At 38.7% G+C, this 19,457-nt stretch overlaps 3 protein-coding genes and 1 pseudogene across 3 annotated transcripts; 1 reads left to right on the plus strand and 3 right to left on the minus strand.

Annotated features, from left to right (window-relative positions):
- Positions 1-590: 590 nt before the first annotated feature.
- Positions 591-3,795, minus strand: LOC101301038. Its single transcript, XM_004306318.1, has 4 exons — positions 3,708-3,795; positions 2,508-3,133; positions 1,785-2,211; positions 591-1,204 (listed from the first exon to the last, which is right to left on the minus strand). The coding sequence occupies exons 1-4, from the start codon at positions 3,793-3,795 to the stop codon at positions 591-593; spliced, it is 1,755 nt and encodes a 584-aa protein (XP_004306366.1).
- A 68-nt stretch (positions 3,796-3,863) lies between these two features.
- Positions 3,864-6,821, minus strand: LOC101303922 (probable galactinol--sucrose galactosyltransferase 5-like). The gene is made up of 4 exons (XM_004304604.1): positions 5,545-6,821; positions 5,131-5,308; positions 4,667-5,034; positions 3,864-4,577 (listed from the first exon to the last, which is right to left on the minus strand). Exons 1-4 carry the CDS (start codon positions 6,751-6,753, stop codon positions 4,014-4,016), a joined length of 2,319 nt encoding a protein of 772 aa, XP_004304652.1. The 5' UTR covers positions 6,754-6,821; the 3' UTR covers positions 3,864-4,013.
- Positions 6,822-9,955: 3,134 nt separating this feature from the next.
- On the minus strand, positions 9,956-14,038 carry LOC101304206. The gene is made up of 10 exons (XM_004304605.1): positions 13,572-14,038; positions 13,369-13,482; positions 13,092-13,192; positions 12,915-12,986; positions 12,447-12,528; positions 12,234-12,314; positions 11,792-11,830; positions 11,511-11,576; positions 10,903-11,052; positions 9,956-10,336 (listed from the first exon to the last, which is right to left on the minus strand). Exons 1-10 carry the CDS (start codon positions 13,791-13,793, stop codon positions 10,184-10,186), a joined length of 1,080 nt encoding a protein of 359 aa, XP_004304653.1. The 5' UTR covers positions 13,794-14,038; the 3' UTR covers positions 9,956-10,183.
- Positions 14,039-15,371: 1,333 nt separating this feature from the next.
- On the plus strand, positions 15,372-16,757 carry LOC101301325 (annotated as a pseudogene).
- The last annotated feature ends 2,700 nt before the right edge of the window (positions 16,758-19,457 follow it).

Genomic DNA, 19,457 nt, shown 5'->3' on the forward strand with positions numbered 1-19,457 from the left:
TGGTTTTCAACAATCTTCGAGTATTCAGACTCGAGGTTGTAATCTTTCATGCACTGTAAGGCAGCTCTTAGCTCAGCTATTTTACCATTCACAGCCATATCCTGTAAAAAAAAATGAAAAAAAAATAAAGCCTTCATGTATAATTTTACACTGCGGATAATCCTAGACATAATTGATTAAACAGAAGTAAATGGAAATCTAAGGAAGTGCTACAAGGTATCTTTTCATCAGGTGTCGTCTGTGACCTGCAAATTTCTCCAGTCATCCTTACACCCTCCTCATATTCTCTTAAAAGTGGCGATGGTGGGAGCTTGTCATTATTTTGAAGGCACAAATAGATTTGACAGCCTCCATTAGTAGCTGCTTTTCAATAAGCTTCTGCATAAAATCTGCAATGCATAGATAAAAATAATTATAGGGTTCATCAAAAGGAAAATCAAGACTTGAAAAACATACCAAGAAAGAAAAGTTAGGAATTGTTCGGAGACCAGGGATAAACACGGACATCACAACATGAAAGCTAATTTTGGAGAAACTAACCGGGGATATAATCTGCGAAAGAATGTGTCTGACATAACTCTAGAGACTGTCTATGCTGTGAAACCCTTAAGAAGCATTATAATCTCATCTTCAGGTAAGGTTCCAACCAATCCATACATAGCTATAAACAGCAAATATCCCAAACTCTCCACTGAATCCTCAGTATCAGCTATCAACTTTGCTGTCCACTGGGAGGCTAGATTTGTTGCATTTTCTTTCAGATGAAGTCCAACATGCATGGAGAGTTCCTTTAGAATCTTCAATAGAGAAATATTACTCAATGCAACCCTTTCTTTGGAACTAACATCTCTATGACTCCAATAATACCAAAAAGACCGCTGCATCATATCCAACACAAGTTTTGCAGGGTCTGATGATTGAAGAACCACCAACAAGTCTTTCTGTAAAGAAGTATTCGGAGAAGAAAGAGTTGCTGCATTTCTACCAAGAGAAGATTCTGGTTGCTCAGCACTATTCGGTGAAGAAAGAGTTGTTGCATTTATAGTTCCAAAAGATTCTGGTACCTCAATTTTGGCAATCGAAGGAAGAGAAACAATCCTTTCATTCTGTATATTATTATTCGGAGGAGAAAGAATGGATTCATTTCTTGGCAGTGAAGATTCTAATCTTTCAGTCTTGACTATGGAAGAAACGACACTTGCCACTATGCAAGTACAATAAGAAGAAACAGAGAAAAGGAAGTAAAAGGTCGCTAAACTTGAATTTGTAACACAACATTTAGACCATTGTGTGCCAACTGTAGTTTGGTTATTTGACTCAATTGCTAAGCGATTACTACTTCAAAACATTTTAAGCAAAACTAAAGATGAGCAAGACAATTCTTTTATTACATGAGGTGGTACTTATGGTCGGAGATAAACAGCGTAAAAGACTGATTTATACAAGCACACTTTGAAATTAGAAAACGATGAAATGGTATGCTAAGAAGAGCTAGCAAAGAAGGCACTGGCACCACACATGTCCGTTCAGAGCGATGAGAAAATTTTGAAGAAATCAAGACATGCTAGAAACATCTAACAACCAAATTATAAATGTAATGCAAGAACTATGAGCATACATTTTCATTTTCTCTTGTCATCTACAGGGCATGCAGGTCTTCTAAGGCCAAACATCAACATTATCAAATGCTAGCTTATATGTGATATGGTCATATGGATGTTATCAGTGTTATAAACTAAGCAACACTTTTAGAAAGAGGATTTTGAAACACAAAAAGAGCTCACCAGCAGGTGCCGTATCTATGATACCAAGTGCCCTACTCAACTCAGCAACTTCATCTGGTTGAGAAACCTCATCAAGAAGCATTCGAAGCTCCCTCAAATGATAATTACTTGTCAATTGATACGTAGTGATGAGCCGCAAAAAGCCTGAAGCCTCCCAACTATTATCAGCGCCTTGAGCCATCTTCTCATCCCAATCAGCTGCCAATTTTACTGCTTCTTCTCTCACCTGAGGATTAATTATTGGCGACATTCTCTTTAACTCCCGTACCAAAATCATACAGCCCTTTCTTACAACCCGCAAATGATCAGTCTCAAGATCTCTGTTTTCCACATCAACATCTGACGGATAAAACCCTTGCATTGCATCCAAAACCAATTTCGCCGGGTCCGATGATGCATGTAGAACGTACATCTGACAGTAGGCTACCTGCGAATCAATTTTTTCCACTACTCATTCATGACCATCTGTAAGCTTCTACCATCCATGTTGATCCGGGATTGATCACTTTTAACTCTATGGGATAGTGAATCCACATTTCTTTCATCACGCTCTTGTAACCATGTTTGTAATGATTCCAACTCTTTTTCCTTCAACAGAACCTCATTGAGGAGTTGATTGATTCTCTTGTCCTTTGAATCAAGTTGCTCAGTTCTCGATTTAACTAGTCTCTCTTTCCACTCAATCACATTGTGCTACTCTTCAAGATCCATCTCCTTCCTTACAAGTCTCCGGCGTAGAGTCTCCAAAACTCTTTCCTTCTCTTTCACTGCCTTTCGAGCTGAATCCAAATTCCTTTCCCCCTCGCGCATTGCATCCAACTGCTGTCTCTCTTTCATCATCATCGATTTCTCACGTTCTTCAAAACCCTCTACTCTCAACCCAACTTCACCAACACAATCATTAACCCTCTTCTCAATCAACTCAAGCTCCTCAATTCTCGACTCCATCATCTTCACCACACACCCTTCCAGCTCCCTCTCCTTCATCTCAACCCTACATCCCCACTCCTCCATTTCCTTGTTCAACAAACCAAAACCCACATTACACTCCCTCATCTTCCTCTCTCTAGCTTCCAATGTATTCCAACTCTCCATCTCCTCATCACATTTCCTAATCAACTCATTTAAACTTTTCAATCTCTCCTCTCTCAACTCCTTCCCCTCAAGCTCCTCTATCCTCTTCTCTCTAGCACAAAGCTCTCTGTTTTTCTCCTCAATCTTCAACTCAAGAAAGCTCACTTCCTTTTTACCCTGTTCAATCTCCACCAGCTTTCCCAGCTCCCGGGTCGGGTCAAACCACTCCTCCTCCGTCGTTGAAAAATCAACCCTCACCTCAAATTCAGACCAAACTTTACCACAAAGAAGAAAACTTTACCACAAAGAAGAATAAAGAGGAAAACATTACCATAAATTCAGAAAGCTGAGTCCCTTTTCTGAGCAAAAGGCTTGTTCTTTTGAGAGTGTGAGGTTTCTCTGTAATGATGAAGACGAAGGTTTGCTTCTTTCTTTATGTTTTCGGACACAGTAATGAATGGTCTATTAATCAGGGACTTGCCGTATTCAAAACTTTGTGACCGTTGGATTTGGTGGGGAATCTTACTATACAGAGTAAGAGGGTGTAAGAGGGAAAAGTGTGGTCTGGTCTGGCAATGGTATCAATGGAAATCATGGATATAGAAAAGGGCTTCAATGTGGAAAGATGTTCATATTAACTTTTCACCCAACATTTGGCCATCTGCAGCTATACCATGTTTGGCTTTTTCAGCATATCAATATTACCAGTAACATAGACTTGGTCGTAGTTGTTGTTTATTTTCCTTGTTTATTTTACCTATCAGCATATCAACTGCTACTATGGGATTTGGATTCTATGTTTATTTTCCTTCTTGTATCTAGTTGTTGTTTAATTTTGCATTTGCATACCAACTCCATTAATTTTTTTCAACTTAAGAAGCATTGCCATTCCGGCCCGTAAGATCTGATCACTTTCAATTTCAATCAAATGTGTCATGTCATTAAGAGAAATGCTCACAAAAACCACCACAAAGTCATAGTGAAAGTCTGCTAATTTGTATCACTGGAAACCATAATGAAACATAGTCAATTCTCCCATAGTACTAATAAAGGGTGCAAAAACGAAAAATTGGAAAATAGTACTGCTTAAACATAGCTAGCTAGTCCCTTTGCTCACTTGCTTCTAAAGAAAAATAACCAAAGTGACCTATAGATCTAGAATATGTACTCCACAATAGACAAGCTGGAGTTACCGGTCCATGGCACATGAACTCTCACCATGTTCTCTTCATACTCAAAAGCGACAGGGCTTCCACCAATCCTGCAACCTAGTGGCTTCTCAGACGCAAACACCCTCATCTCTCCGGTGCCCTTCACCCCGATTTGAACAGAGTTCCCCTCCTCACCGTAAACCAACGACTTCACAGCGCCTCCAGTGTTGAGCATGTTCACTAGGCCAATTGGAGCAAATTGCACAGACTTGCTAGGCAAAGTAGTCACCGGAGAAACGATAATTAGTTCAAAGTTGAAGGGCTCCAGTGACAACTCCACATCCTCGGTTGGCTTGGACAGGACTAGCTTCTTGGCCTGGTGATAGTACAAGGCAAACACTTGCACTCCCTCAATGGAAATTGGATTCTTGCCACTGTTCCACTCGATGTCCTTAGGGTTGGCCTTGGAGGTCACCTTTCCTACATACTTGGAAAAACATTGGTTTCGCCTAGTCTCACGGCTCCAGCCTCCTCCTTGGCAGTTAAATGCCCCAAGAACTCCATTGTACTGTTAAAAGAGATTAACAAATTAGCACACACATAATGTACAACGATGATATATAAGTAACAGATTGGCAAGTTAGCTTGATCAATTACCTTGTTGAGATTCCAAATTTTTAGCATGGTGCGGCCATCATGGAGAGGATCCTCAAAGAGACAATCACGAGTAGGGAGAGCATAGTACTCGCAGCGAAGGATAGAGCCGTCCGGCACCACTAGGGTTTTGAGCAACTCAAAGTTGTGCTTCCCCACAGTGTCACTGACATAAATTGGACCGCCGGAGATTGCTCTAGAGGCAGCATGGAAAGCGGCACAGGGATGAGTGGACTGGAACATGTCCCAATCCGGCTGTATGAAGTTGCCCATCCACAAGCTATTGTAAGCACAATGAACCATGTGACACCCTTGCAACCAAAAGGTACCGTTGGGATCACCGGAGGGATCGGTGCACCAGAAATCGTCACCTACACAAAGCATGACAAAACAAGTTGTTAACAAAATGCAACACACGAATAAATGTACAAATAAAACCAAGTCGAAATCGAATCAAAAGGACATACCAACACGGCCGAGAGTGATGGCTTCGGTTCCGAGGAACATGAAGTCGTTGCAGTGCTCCATGCTAGCAATGACGCCATTGCCGTCGAAATGCTTCCTCACCGAAGCTGTCAGGGCATCGTAGTATGCTTTAGCCAAGTTCACACGTCCACCATAGTTCTCACACAACATTTCCAACAACTGCACCCAAAGAAAAATTAAAATTAAATCAATTTCTTATGAAAAATAGGTGACGCACCGATCAACAAGTCAAAGAAATTGAATTTTTGATAATACCAACCGGTCATGGTCAAGTGGATAATAAGATCATGACACATAAGAACTTTCTAGGTCAATATCAGTTATTAACTTCACCACCGTCCAAAACCCAACTACCAATAACTACCAATAAAATACATGAGGGGTTTGGGACTTACATGGATAACGTCGACCTTGACGCCGTCGATCCCAACTGACTTCAGGTGAGAGTGGAGCCCTTCATACATTTGGCTAACCATTTCCGGTGGGACCAATCCAACCCCAGTGTTGACAATCTTATCCACGGCCAGATCTTCCATCGTGTTCTTCAACCCCGGTGACAGTTTCGGCTCAATAACCACAGCCTCCGGCAGGCCAGGAACATGTGGCCGGATTCCACCCCAGTACCCACACAGCGCATGCCACACGTACACATAGTCAACGCTCTTGAACTCGTCCTTCAAGTCCTTCACAAAGGCGCCCATGCCTTTAATATTAGGGTCCTTGGAACTCTCATAGTCTATGAACTTGTAATTCTCTTGAAACTTGAGCAGCCTGCACGGCATTTGCTCACCGGCCGCGGTCTGGCCCATCCCTTCTTTAGTGATGGGATCAGAGTCGTGGCCGATAGACTGCCATCCATCATCCAACAACACTAGCCCTGGAGGGCACCCGCCCTCCACGAGGTTCCTCACGCCTTCAATGACGCCGCGAGGGTGAACAGTGAGGTAAAAAGCATCCCACGTGCACCAACCAAACTTGTCCACGATTCCAGGTGGTGTCTTCTCCTCCAACAAGTTGAACGTTCCCAGGTGGGCCTTGGCGACCTTGACGGCGTCCTGCACCAGCGTGAAGGGGTCTTCTCCGGCGTGAAGATAAAGCACGCTGGAGAATCCCTTGTCTGTGACCTGAGTTGACCCGCTCTCCAAGCAGACGTCAAGGAAATTCTCGACGCCGGGCTGGATGGATGCGCGGAAGCCACCTTCAAGGAGAGGGAGGATGACGACGTAGGGCCTGCCGGCGTCAGAGTTTTCAAGGATCACGATTTGCGTCTCCTGCTCGAGATCACTGCCTTTGGAACCGACCCAGTGAGTGGTCCACCAGACTTTAAACCGGAAGATGCTCATGAACCGAATATCCTTCAGCTGGCCGATGGGCACCACGTGGCGACTGCTAGCCTCGGCGGCGTTGAAGCCAACAAAAGCTCCGGTGGCGGTGGACTTGCTGATGGTATGGGGTGATGGGCGGAGTGTTATGTTTTTGGGGACGTCTGAGAGGATGACATGGCCGTTGGCCGTCAAGTTGGAACCTTCAAGGCTAAAAGGACTTGGGTTTACGCCATTGTCGACGTTAACAACAGCAGAACCATTGCTCAAATTTGGGGCCATGATGATTGCTCAGAGTGAGTATGATCAGTATGGTAAAGAAGAGGTTTTAGGGTTTGGTAGTGATGGAAGGTAGAAGAAGCAAATAGAGGTTTATATAGAGAAAAAATGGTAGGGGTTAACGGAGAATCCGAGAAATGAATCTTCTGAAATAATGGAAAGAATCTGGGTTAACTGCTTGATTTTGTGTATGAAATCTCTAAACTTGCTTGTGTTAGATGTTATGGCTCGACGATTACGGGTATCGTCGATTTTATAGGCAATGCTAGTTAGTTTGGATTTTTATTTTAATGTTTCTTTTTCCACTGACATAAATAAAATAAATACAAAATAAAGTCTTGATAGTGTCGGTCCAAGAAAAAGAACCCATGATATTGATTTTTTTATAATACGGTGTATCATAGATTATCCATTTTAGAGCCTAAATCTTGATGTGTTGTGGATAAAATCTGTCTGGACAATTGTAACATCATGTCATTATGGATTTGACACTGATATTCCGGGAAAAATTGTCGCTGCTGCTAATTAAGCATCAATTTCTTTCGTATAGATAAATTAACAAAGACTGACCTACATATATGAAATGTTTGATGAAATTGACAAAGACATATCTATATGTTTGAAAGGTTTGATGAAATGGTCACCTAAAAAGCTCATAGAGATCGCCTATTCGTCTTAATGACTAATGGCACGCGCAATCACGAATAAACTTGATTAGTACGTAGTTAGTATTTGAAAATCAAAATATATCATTTAAAATGATCACTTTTTTATTATATAACTTTGAAATAATCGTTTTGATCCGATTTTGTAAGAAATAATCTTGATTTATTGTTAATTTTAATACACATATAAGACCTCACCTGATGTTATATGTCTCTCACTTTCAAGTTCGAAGAACTCATCCATATACGAACTCAAACTGAATACCACAAGGTATCTAGTTAGTATCATCTAGTATAATCTAGTGATGGCATTGCATGGCTGGGTTTGAAGGGAATCGAATATCTTTTACAGTGGAATATATTTTTATGATTTGCCTTGTAATTAATAAGGGCGGTTGTAGTCCCCTTCTATGCAATTTTTGCCCGTAACCCTAGGGTTCATCCGTTGTACAGGTCTGTATTGAATACAGATTGAAAATCTGCCTTATCATTACACATGGAGAGGCTTATGAGGGTACAAATGAGGGTACAAACCCTTCTATGCAATTTTTGCCCGTAGCCCTAGGGTTCATCTGTTGTACAGATCGATATGTATTGAATACAGATTGAAAATCTGCCTTATCATTACACATGGAGAGGCTAGGGCTTATGAGGGTACAAACCCTTCTATGCAATTTTTGCCTGTAGCCCTAGGGTTCATCTGTTGTACAGATCTGTATTGAATACAGATTGAAAATTTGTCTTATCATTACACACGGAGAGGGATTATGAGGGGTAAATGATAATTGCAGCCACAAATTTTGGTCTGTATGGTATGCCTATCTGCATACTAGAATTTTCCGTAGCGCTATTGTTAATCAATATAGTCGCCTTGGAGATGAAATCTTAATTTTATGAATCCACCTTATTTAAGAAAGATCAAATCTCCTTAGGGCTTAATTCCCCGAAAAGTGCATATATATAACTGTGAGATTCTTGACTTCCAAACTAAGTCTTAATATATAACCTCATTCCAAAACCAAACCCTTGAGAATTACTCTAATTTGGATATCAAATCTCTTAAATATGTAATCAGTTACTTGAGGTCTAAGTATGTCCATTTCAAAACCAGAAATCTCTAGAAAAAGGAGCAGCCTGCGTACAAATTAATGTGCACATATAGAGGATATATACCTTTAAGCTTTTATGCTTTTATTTTGATGATTTGATCAAGAATATACGAAAATCAGTTCATTCATCGATCTAGCAAGTTCATGATTCTCGTTCTTGTTTTTGATAACACTACTCTAGAACATTTTCCGAAACTCGTATCTTATCAACTCTCTCCTTTAACAAAAAGAAGAAGATTCTAAGCCAAAGACTTCAAAATCTCATAATTCGTATCTGATTTTACATGTTTTTCATAAGACATAAATATGATATTTGAATGTCAAAATCACAAAAGATGCTGATGAATAAAGCAGGGTGAATATTCTTTCTCAAAGCGTGTTGGCTTTTGTGGGGATTTTATCCCTAAAAATAACCTTACCTTTCATGGTAATTAGTCTTTCTCTTGGTTAATTGCATCCGTAGAATGAGGTAGTTGGTATTACTATAACGATTAACGACCATCACAGTAGCGTGCCGACCAGGCGACCACATGCCACTTGTACTACTCTCAGGGACTGTTTCCACCGACACTGTTCCCAAAACTGTTAAAATAAACGTCAGAAGAAACGTGGAGCTTCTCGATGGCGACACGTGTTTGCATCTTTGTCAAATCCATTGATGTTTGACCCAACCGTTTTGTACGTAGGTAGCAGTTTGGAATATGAACTTCTGGAAGGGATTTTAGAGAGTGAGAGAGAACCAACGAGGATATCCCACGCAAGTGAGCAGTGTGTAACAAGCAAGATGAACGTCGGCTCGGTGGAAGCACTTTTGGGAAAAGTCATTCTTATTCCCTCTACCTATCCCAAGATGACACTGTGCCTTTTTGCTTAGCCAATTGAAGCATAGAGAGGTAAGGGTGTCACCAGTTCTGAACTTCTGATGATGAAAGAAGAGGAATTTAAGGGACATATGTGGCACTCTGAGAGTTCAAAGTCTTCTTAGCATGAGCAACTGAAGGTGATCCACAATTCTTCATGATTAATATTCTTGAGCTTAAATCTGATCAGAAGCAACCCTTGTATCAAACCCTGACAATTTTCTAGGTCACCTAATTGTTTCAGAAGAAAGAAGAGAAACCTGTTAATAGAACCGTTCTAAGCTCTAGGCTTAATCGTTTTACACGGTACCAATGTTCTTGTGACTCAAAATTAGATAAATTGCATTGTTCCTCAGTTGGAGCCAACTGTTAAGAACTTAAGATTGCAATGATCACAATGCATTGTTCCTCAATTGGAGACTACTGTTGAGATTACAATGATCACAATGCATCTTGGTGATGCAGAAAACTAGAACAGTACATTGATCTCATGTCGCTCTATTTGTTTATTTCTTTCTTTTTATTTTTATCATGCGGGGATGCCTAAACCCGACTTATTTGTTTTTCTAAAAGAATATTACATATACAACATGTGATTAGTAAATACACATTTACAGAATTCTTTTGCTCACTGTAGATTTCGTGAATATTTCTAATACACTGGTATCTGGTTTAGCTGAGAATAAACTTGAGTCCCGTTAGAATTTGATCCTTCATCTAAGCTCCAGTGTAGTCTGTCAAATGAGAAAAAGACATATTATCATATAGGACCTCCTTGACAAAAGTATCCAAGCTAAAGCTAAAACATTGACAAAATCTTTACTGTGTTGAGAAGCCTAAGAGCAGCAGGACGGGTAAATTTTCTCGCAAAGAGAAAGCACGGAGAGGGTTTCCCCTTGCTGCTACACCATTCTCTTCGATACTCAGTTTCATAGTAGATATTATCGATATCCTGAAATAAAAAGTCACATAAGTTCATTAGGGCCGGGAGTTATTCTACTTTTACAAAAACAATGATATATACATTGAATGCAATTTCATGAGTTTTCCAAATCAGTACAGGGATAGTACTGAACTTAATCCTTGAACACAATTGAGCCATTGCAGGGGATTAATCAGTTGGAAGCTTGTAGAAGAAAGAAGGCATTTGGACTAAATACTAGTTTTCAAAGCATTTGAAGGAGCTTATTGGTTCTTAATCAGTGGAAATACTACTATACATAGACTGCTCTGAGAACATCCACTGCTTGAAATTCCAATAAGTAATTCATACAAACATCAAGATTAAACTTTCTAGTGCAAGTGTGCAACCATGTAATTTCCAATCAACTTGAGCATATATTTTGGTGCCACTGAACCATTAAAGGTTGAATGTTGTGCCAAATTATCAACCAATTCTTAATGACTTTGATTCTTTAACTAGAAAGGCAACCCGTCAACATTTAGTTGCTCCAATTCTCCAACCTCAGATAATGATAGCTAAAGGATGGCTTGATGCCAAATGAAAAGTATACATACCTTTATAGATTTAATCAACATTGGAGTAGCATCTGAATATTTGTAGGTCATAGGGTGCCATCCACGGCGTTCACGATCTCTTGTGGATGTTAGATCCCATGATGAGTGTGTCAGTGATCTTCGCGTGATTTCTCCTTCAAGGCCTTCTTGCTGAAATTTAAACTATTCAGCTCAAAGATGTTTAATCTTTCCGATGTAAATAGGGTGGAGATAAGAAAAGAGAACCATAAATAACAGTGAAAATCACATCTAAAGGTGTATCTGCCTATGTATACCTTCCTCCATAATACACCAATATTGTTCAGATAGATGCGTCTATCTTTGATATTATAATTAAAATAATCAAAATTTAATTAATATCATTTAGATAATTGTATATGAACCAGTAACCATACATATGACCAAAAATGTTGCTAACATATTGGTTCAATCAAATCTTACAATCTCTAATGCTGACCTAGATATATTCTTAATTACATACCTATGATACCTACAACAAAGGTGGCAAAGACTTCAGGTTAAGAAGGCTCTTAACAATCTTAAGGAGAACTAATTCAAACTCTATTAATCACTGAGTCTCACAATAGTTAAACAGGAATTTGTCTTACAGCAAGTAATGTCTGAACATAATGCTCATCAGGAATGCAATTGTGCTCCTTGGAGGTATCAGCCGGCTGCAAAAACAGAAAAAGACAGTTTCTCTCTTAAAAAAGACGGTCAGAAAAAATTACACTGGATCTTTTACTAAAAGTAATATCTGTGATTTCATAAATTCAGTATGATATTGCATTTGATATGTCAACTTGCTTGTATTGGGGAAAGACTACTGTTATGGGGTAACTGATGTGGTAATTGATTAAAAATTAAAAAAACGAAGAAAGGTACTTACAACAGGGCGATCCCGCCAAAATTCAGGTAAAGACTTCCTCTGCATGATAATAAAACATTAAACAGGTCAACTATGAGCTTATAACAGGTAAGATGACACACTGCTCTGTGACAATGGTAACAAACTAAAAAGGGGTACACAAAAGTAAGTAGAATCCTGTGCACTCAACTAATCATTGCAAGCATGGCTTTCCAGCACAAAGTAAAAGCTTGTCATCTCCAGTTCCAGGATCACCCGGGACAAGTGAATTTAATTTAACTTTGAAGTACAGAAAGACTACAATGTGCCACCTTTTCTTATTCATTATGAATCTATGATTGCCTTCCTGCTTTTCAATTTTCCAATACATATCTATGGAATGTCTAAATAATCTCAAGAGGCACCATGTTGGTGACTAACTAAGACTACATCATTTCCAACTCATTATTAAACATCAACTTACCTTGCAATACAACTGAAACATAGGAAACACTGTATTGTCTTTCACTACAACCTCTGCATGCTTCCTGGTCAACACAGCCCACTGCAACAAAGAAAAAGAGAAGTACAAGAATAAGCGGATCTGTAGTATAGTCGGAGTACAATAACCATTTTGTTAGGCTTGCTTTTTAGTATTGTACAAAAATTCAGGTAGCAAATATTCCAAATTGAATACCTGAGATCCTTTTCTCCAGTTCTGTACAGGAATAATAGGATCCATTTTTGGATTGTAACGGCCATCTTTTGTATCAGCAAAGCTGTTTCCACAAGTTAATAGTTAAACATACTTTCAAAGATGACCACCTTAAAAAAGAAAACAACTGGACAGCATTGGAAACATAGTCATCAAACTTAAAGTGAATAAAATTTACTAATCCAAGTTTGAATGGACGCACAATATTCAGATGCAGCTCTGTATTATTGTGTAAAGTTATTTCCCACAGGAAATTAAGTTGCACTCAAAAGATGAAACCTATGTAGCTTTTTCATGCATTAAAATACAAATGACTTGAAATCAACTAGTTTCAACTTTCAACTATTAAGGAATGAGCAGACCAACTGATGGCTGCTGACTAGTTTCCACAAACAATCCTTTATTTCATATGTTCTTTATAGCACTGCATATTTGAGTTGGTCCACTCACCTGTCTACAAAACTGGTTCTTGTTGACATGACATAGTCATATATATACTTGAAACTGTAAAGCGGGATGCAGCTGAAAAGAAATCAAGTAACTGAAATATTGTTAGATAATGAACACCATCAAGATCGACAAACTGAACAAGGAACCAGCAGAAAAAATCATCAAGCTAATCTTCACCTGTCAGAGACAAACGCAAACCGTTGATTAAGAGGATCCTCGAGCGCATGTTTGAGCAATATCCTCTCTGCTTCAATCATGGTCGCCTCTCCCCAATCTACCTGGTATAGAACACATGAACTAACTATAAAAGCCCCATCCACTCAAACACCACAAACACATGTACATTTACATTGTACAGTATTAGTAGCAAACCAATTCAAACATATCAAGCCTCACAAACACACATTAACATTGCGAAATCGACAACTCATGTATTCAGAACTAAAAATGCCACCTGTATGCTATCATTGACTTGACGATTCAGGAAAAAATCCGATCTGGTGGTGACCTTATTGAACAGAAACCCGGGCCTGGAGTGCACATAAATCGAAAACTTGCTCTCTCCACCCTGCAATCACAACACCATTAAAAATTAAACCTTTCAAACTAAAAATCACAACTTTTTAATCAAATTGAATCAATGAATCCCCTAACTACCTGAAAGAACACATCCCAGAGCATATCCAACGGCAACCGATTGCGTGCGATGAACAAGAAGGCAATCTTGGGCCGTTGGATTGTATTCATCTGGGGACGAATTGAAGCGAGAGTCATAATCCGAGAGTAGTGAGTGTGCATAAGAAGGACCAAGGTCCCAAAGCACAAGCACATCAAAAGCTTGCGCTTCCATTTGAACTGTGACTTTGTTGCTCGCTTCATTCGGAGCTCAAAAGATTAGGGCTTTGGTGAAAGATGAGAAGCTGTGGAGGTCAAGTATAGTGCTCTCTGAGTCATGGTTTGCTTTCACGTGAAGGACCAGATCCCAATTTGAAGCTGGGGGGTGTGAAATTCTCGCGAGAATATGAGATGGGGGAAGGTAAAGAAGGAAGCTTTTTGAGGTTGAAGCAATGTGTGTGCAGAGTTGGACCCAGAAGAAAGATGGAGGAGTTGAATCAGTGACTCACTCTCAGCAGAGGTGTGACTTCAATTTTTTCTTTTTTCTTGGTCTTTGTAGTAAAGTTGTCATGTGTTTTTCCTAGTTGCTTGTGATGCTGGGTAAAGAATCCTACTACTTTTGTAACAGTTCTGATATGCATTTTCCACAACTTTGCTTGTTCATTTTTGGGATTGTCATTTGATACGGTGACATAAGTTTAGAGAGTATAAATTCATGATTTTCGGTTATTTATGCGTTATGTACAGATATAAGATGTTTACGTAAACACTATTTCGATTTTAATTATATCAGAGGAGGATAAATTTTGGAAAATATCGAACTTTGAACACCACAATTCACATTTAATCAGATATTTGCTCTTTATCATGTAATGGAATTCCTACTGATTGAGAGAAACTTCTTTTTTAAATGAAGATTAATCTGTTTCGATTTGTTGATAAATGTAGAGAAACCTATGTGATCTAAATATAGTAACTCCATTGTCTGTTGGGTTAACCTTATTAGACAACAAAATGAAACCATGGCCAGTGCCTAGTGGCAGTGGAATAGACATGAATTCTAGCTATACCAGAAGTTGTTACAATCGATAACGATGGGTTGTTGGTGATAATTCATCATATGCATTACTTAAGGGAGCTAAGGCAGGTGTTGTACTGTCATATGCAAGCAATTGACTTCTAAATAAAGCATTACCTAAGAAAGGCAGATCTATAAGCAATGGAGACGAAGAGCTTAATAATGATCATATGGAAAACTAGGACCAACACCAACTTCATATTCATTTCCCCATTTATACTACATACAAAACATAATAAATAGTTCAAATCATCAAAAGATTATTGAATGTAATCGAAGAAAAACAAGATATTATTGTATAGTGAATACGTACTATGATCTTTTTCCGAAATGATACAATAAAACAAAATGAATTTTCCAAAGCAATAAGGGAATAATATATATCAGATACTCACATTGTCATATCTACAGTGCATACTCACTCCATGCCCAAATTTACATTTGCCCCCTTTTTTTTTTTAGAATGATTACATTTACATTTGCCCTTTTGCATTGGTAAATTATGATTTTTAGTAGCGGTTTTGGTTTCGATACACATACCTTAAATGAGGGTTTTTCAACGACCCTTCAGACTTGAAATTGACGATTTTGGACAACTTCTTTTCCTCTAGTGATTGGAGATTTGGAATAAGAAAACACATTATTTTCCTTTTACTCTCGACAATCCATCCTTATTTCCACGTGCCCATCCACCATTATTTGGACACTATACGTCGTCGTTTCCTGGTCACTAAATATGAAGCTGGTTTCAAAGAGGCCCCTTCATGAGCATTGCCGGCGGGAACGGAGTTGGTGACAAAGATGGCGTCATCATCGTCGACCACGGTTCCTCATGCTAAGTAAGTAAGTGAGGTTCTAGAAGATGATTGAGATTTTGGGTTTGTATTTAACAGCTGAAAGGTGGTTACTTTTTTACTGGGATGTAAAAAGTTTGGATTTTTTTGAATTTGTGGATATGTTTAGGAAGAGAACTGGGTATGCTATAGTGGAGCCTGCTCATATGGTAAGATTGAATCTCTCAATTAGTTTTTGGTTAGTATTTTGGTCATATGGGTTTGTATATTATGTGAACATAATGCAATTCTTGTTTGCTTATAGATATGTGAGTGAAATAGTGATCTTGTCTATAAATGTTGTATGATCAGGAGTTGGCAAAACCTTCAAGACGCGTTCAATTCGTGTGTTGAGCAAGGTGTCAATCGTGTTATTGTAAGCCCGTTGTTCCTCTTACCAAGAAGACATTGGAACCAGGTACTATGGTTGGTTGCAATTGAATTTTGATTTCGATGAAGTCTCTATGAATGTTTAAAAGATGTAATGGTAGAATGAATGATAAGACTATATGTTGTTTTGCAGGACATTCCATCCCTGACAGCTGCTGCTGCAAAGGAGCATCCTGGTGTGTCATATATGGTGACTGCACCTCTTGGCCTTCATCCGCTACTTGTGGTATGACTATGGCATTTCCTTATTGTTTCCTTTTATTGAATCATTCTTTGTAGCAGAAATGTTTACAGCTTTGCTTTTTAAGTTCTGCTGATGCTTATTTGAGTTAACTGGATAGGATCAGCCACACACACACATATATTATTATGCTTGTATAGGATCAGATATTGTTGTCGCACAACAATATGTTATTCAAGTTATAGTGTTGTTTAACTTGATATGGAATCTAAGGGAGCTTGCGTGCCTGATATGTGTTTGTAATCCAAAGCTAAATATCAATAGAGACCTATCAATAGACTGCATTCTTTTATTTTCATTGTCACAGAAGGTTCTAAATCTTTGCTATGTCGGCACTTAACCAAGTTTACTTGAGAGTTGACAGTAATGTAGGTCTTCTGGTTTTGAATATAATTATAACATACTCAAACACGAAGGCGTGTATAGGATCTTAAGTCCCCCTTATAAGGAAGCTTGCCCCTAACATATTGCTTTTCTCTTGCTCAAGTACTAATTAGTGAACTAATAATCAATATAATTGTGGTTATTGGTCTTAGAGGCCACATTGTGCTTTCACTCTAAGATGATGAGTTCTCTGGTTGCAGGATGTTATGAATGACAAAATCAATCATTGCTTGAGACATGTTGCTGGAGATGCTGGTGAGTGTGCTGTTTGTGTTGGAACAGGCAAATGCCAGCTCCATTGATATGCAAGTTCATCCAAATCAGTATGGGGTAAGACACCCTTTCAGTTTCAAAATCAACTGATCTTGCTACTTGGAAAAAAATCCAATGCATGTTGTGGCTGTGCATGTGATTTTGAAAGAATAGTACCACGATTCATGCAACCAACACAAATAGTTGGGAGAAGGCTTTATTCTGAATGTTGTAGAATTGCCCGGGTGGTAACCGAATACTCCAAATTGGACTTCTGTAGATGACACCTTAGGCATTGCTCTTTCATATTTCTACAACTACATAGAACTGTGTAGTTGGGATGAGATATAGACTTGTGGCCAACTTCAGTAAAGACTGAACTGAGGTGGTCGTCATCTTCAACCTTCCTTTTCAGTTGTTTGCGAAAGACTCAGCAACCATAAAGCATTGTGAGGCCTTTCCCAATACTTAATCGATATGCCATTCTCACCATTTGCCTTTCAGTAGCCATATATAAAGCATTGTGAGGTCTTTTCCAACACTTATCAATATGCCATTCTCGCCATTTTCCTTAGTTTTCTTTACTTCATACATTGTCGGTTGTCCTAAACTCTATGACTTCCATTTACTGCCCTTGCATCTCCATTCACTTTACTTGACGTATTGCTCGACATGAAATCAATGGTGTAGCATCTAACAATAGGAGAACATACCAAAATTGGACAGAGAAGAAGCGACAAATAAACCGAAAGGGTAAAATTAAAGGTATCCATCAGTACATTCCAGTAGTATATTCTAGTGTCCTGCTCATATAAACCTGTAATCTCGTTAGGATATAAAATCAAGTCTAGACTCCAATCCGATTATTCCAAGGAGGAGCAAGAGGGATTAGACGCTTGAGAAGACCATGTTGCTCCTATACACACTAAGAGTAAGAATAACACTTGTGTTCTCTTTGCTTTGTGTCAATCACAATGTCCAAATGGTGGCCACATGTAGCTGCCTAGCAGCCCTGCAAGGCATGAGTATGCATACATATTTTGATACTACATAAATCTAAGCCAAGAACATTACGTTTTACAGCTCTGCCGCTTCCATTTCAATGGATAACAACAAGAAGCAGAAGAAAGCCATGCACCCCCCCCCCCCCCCAGAGTCCCGGACACCAAGTTGGCCAAGAAGGAAAAACTCAGAACCACAATGGTTTAGAGAATAACATGGAAAATAAAATGGCGAAACGAAGATGGTGAAAGAGAAGCATGAAGTAAAACCAAAAGGACTTCCTCATGAAAAAGTTCCACATCCTTGATGATCGATGCATGAGCATATGAGGTAACATTTAATTATAGTTTCGTAATCTTTGATGTTTCATTATTAAAATAGATTTAGTGAGTTGTTTTATAATTATTAGGATTTACGTTTAATTAGTTTTCCTTTTTAGGTTGAGGTTACTTACTCTCCAAGTATTGTAACCCATATAAATATGGGTATTGTAATAGTTGTTACGGAACTTATGTTTTATGAATTAAATCAGTTTATTTGCGGCATTCTACGAGTTTGCTACTCCATATTTTTAGTGTTTGTTGAGTGATTGTTTGAGACATGTTCTCGATACCTGATCCGCATCAGTTAGTATCAGAGCTCTGGCGAGAGCTTGGTGGATTCCATGTCTCAGGTCAGGCGAAGAGGCGGAGGTTTCAGAATGTAGGGTCGTGACGTCAACAACGACATGGCTGAAATCAAAAGGATGCTTCAACAACTTGCGGTATGTATCGATCGCATCGAAGCTCGACGATAGGGTCTTAAGAGTTCCAATTGGGAGAGAGACGTTACCACCTTTCATCAACGTATTGATCGCATCGAAACTTTCAACCAAGATGGTGACGATTCCGACGGGAAGATATGCATTGACTCATTTCATTGCTATGCTCCGTCGTGTGAGTCAGGTGAAAGGGGAGAACCTGTTAGTTTCGACTATGATTTTATCTTTAATTTTTTAGTCAATAATAATTCAGAAAAAGAAAAAAAATGGTGTTGTGGATTTTAGTAAGCCACCGATTTATGATGATTGTTTTTGTGAGGCTTGTTGTTGCAATTGTGGTGTGGAAGAAGATGAAAACGCCAATCAAGGTGCGATCAAAGTGTTGAAGAAGGATATTGACAATAATTTTGTTGATTTTCTTGGAGTTAATTCCTACATCATGCAGATTCCCAGAATCGTAGTTAATTTTATCAATCAGATCAAGGGTGATGGAGGAAATTTTGGGATTGCTAGATTGAAGTTGAAGAGAAAATTTATTGGATCATGATCAAACATTTATTCCAAATATCTATTTATTTGGAAAAGGAAGAATTCAATTGCAAGGGAAGCTGTCAAAAGATGATTTGAAGCAATGAAAGATTTTGTCTGGATTTTCTACAATCAATTGTTCAAATTCAAGGACGAATTCTTTCAAACCAAGGAAGTCTGATGCATGAGTATATGAGGCAACATTTAATTATAGTTTCGTAATCTTTGATATTTCATTATTAAGATAGATTTAGTGAGTTGTTTTATAATTATTAGGATTTACATTTAATTAGTTTTTTTTTAGCTTGAGGTCACTTATTCTCCAAATATTGTAACCCATATAAATATGGGTATTGTAATAGTTGTTAGGGAACTTATGTTTTATGAATTAAATCAGTTTATTTGCGGCATGAATTTGCCTTTTTCTACGAGTTTTCTACTCCTTATTTCTGGTATCTGT

This window comes from Fragaria vesca, linkage group LG6, assembly GCF_000184155.1.
Source record: "Fragaria vesca subsp. vesca linkage group LG6, FraVesHawaii_1.0, whole genome shotgun sequence".
Taxonomy (NCBI): Eukaryota; Viridiplantae; Streptophyta; class Magnoliopsida; order Rosales; family Rosaceae; genus Fragaria; species Fragaria vesca.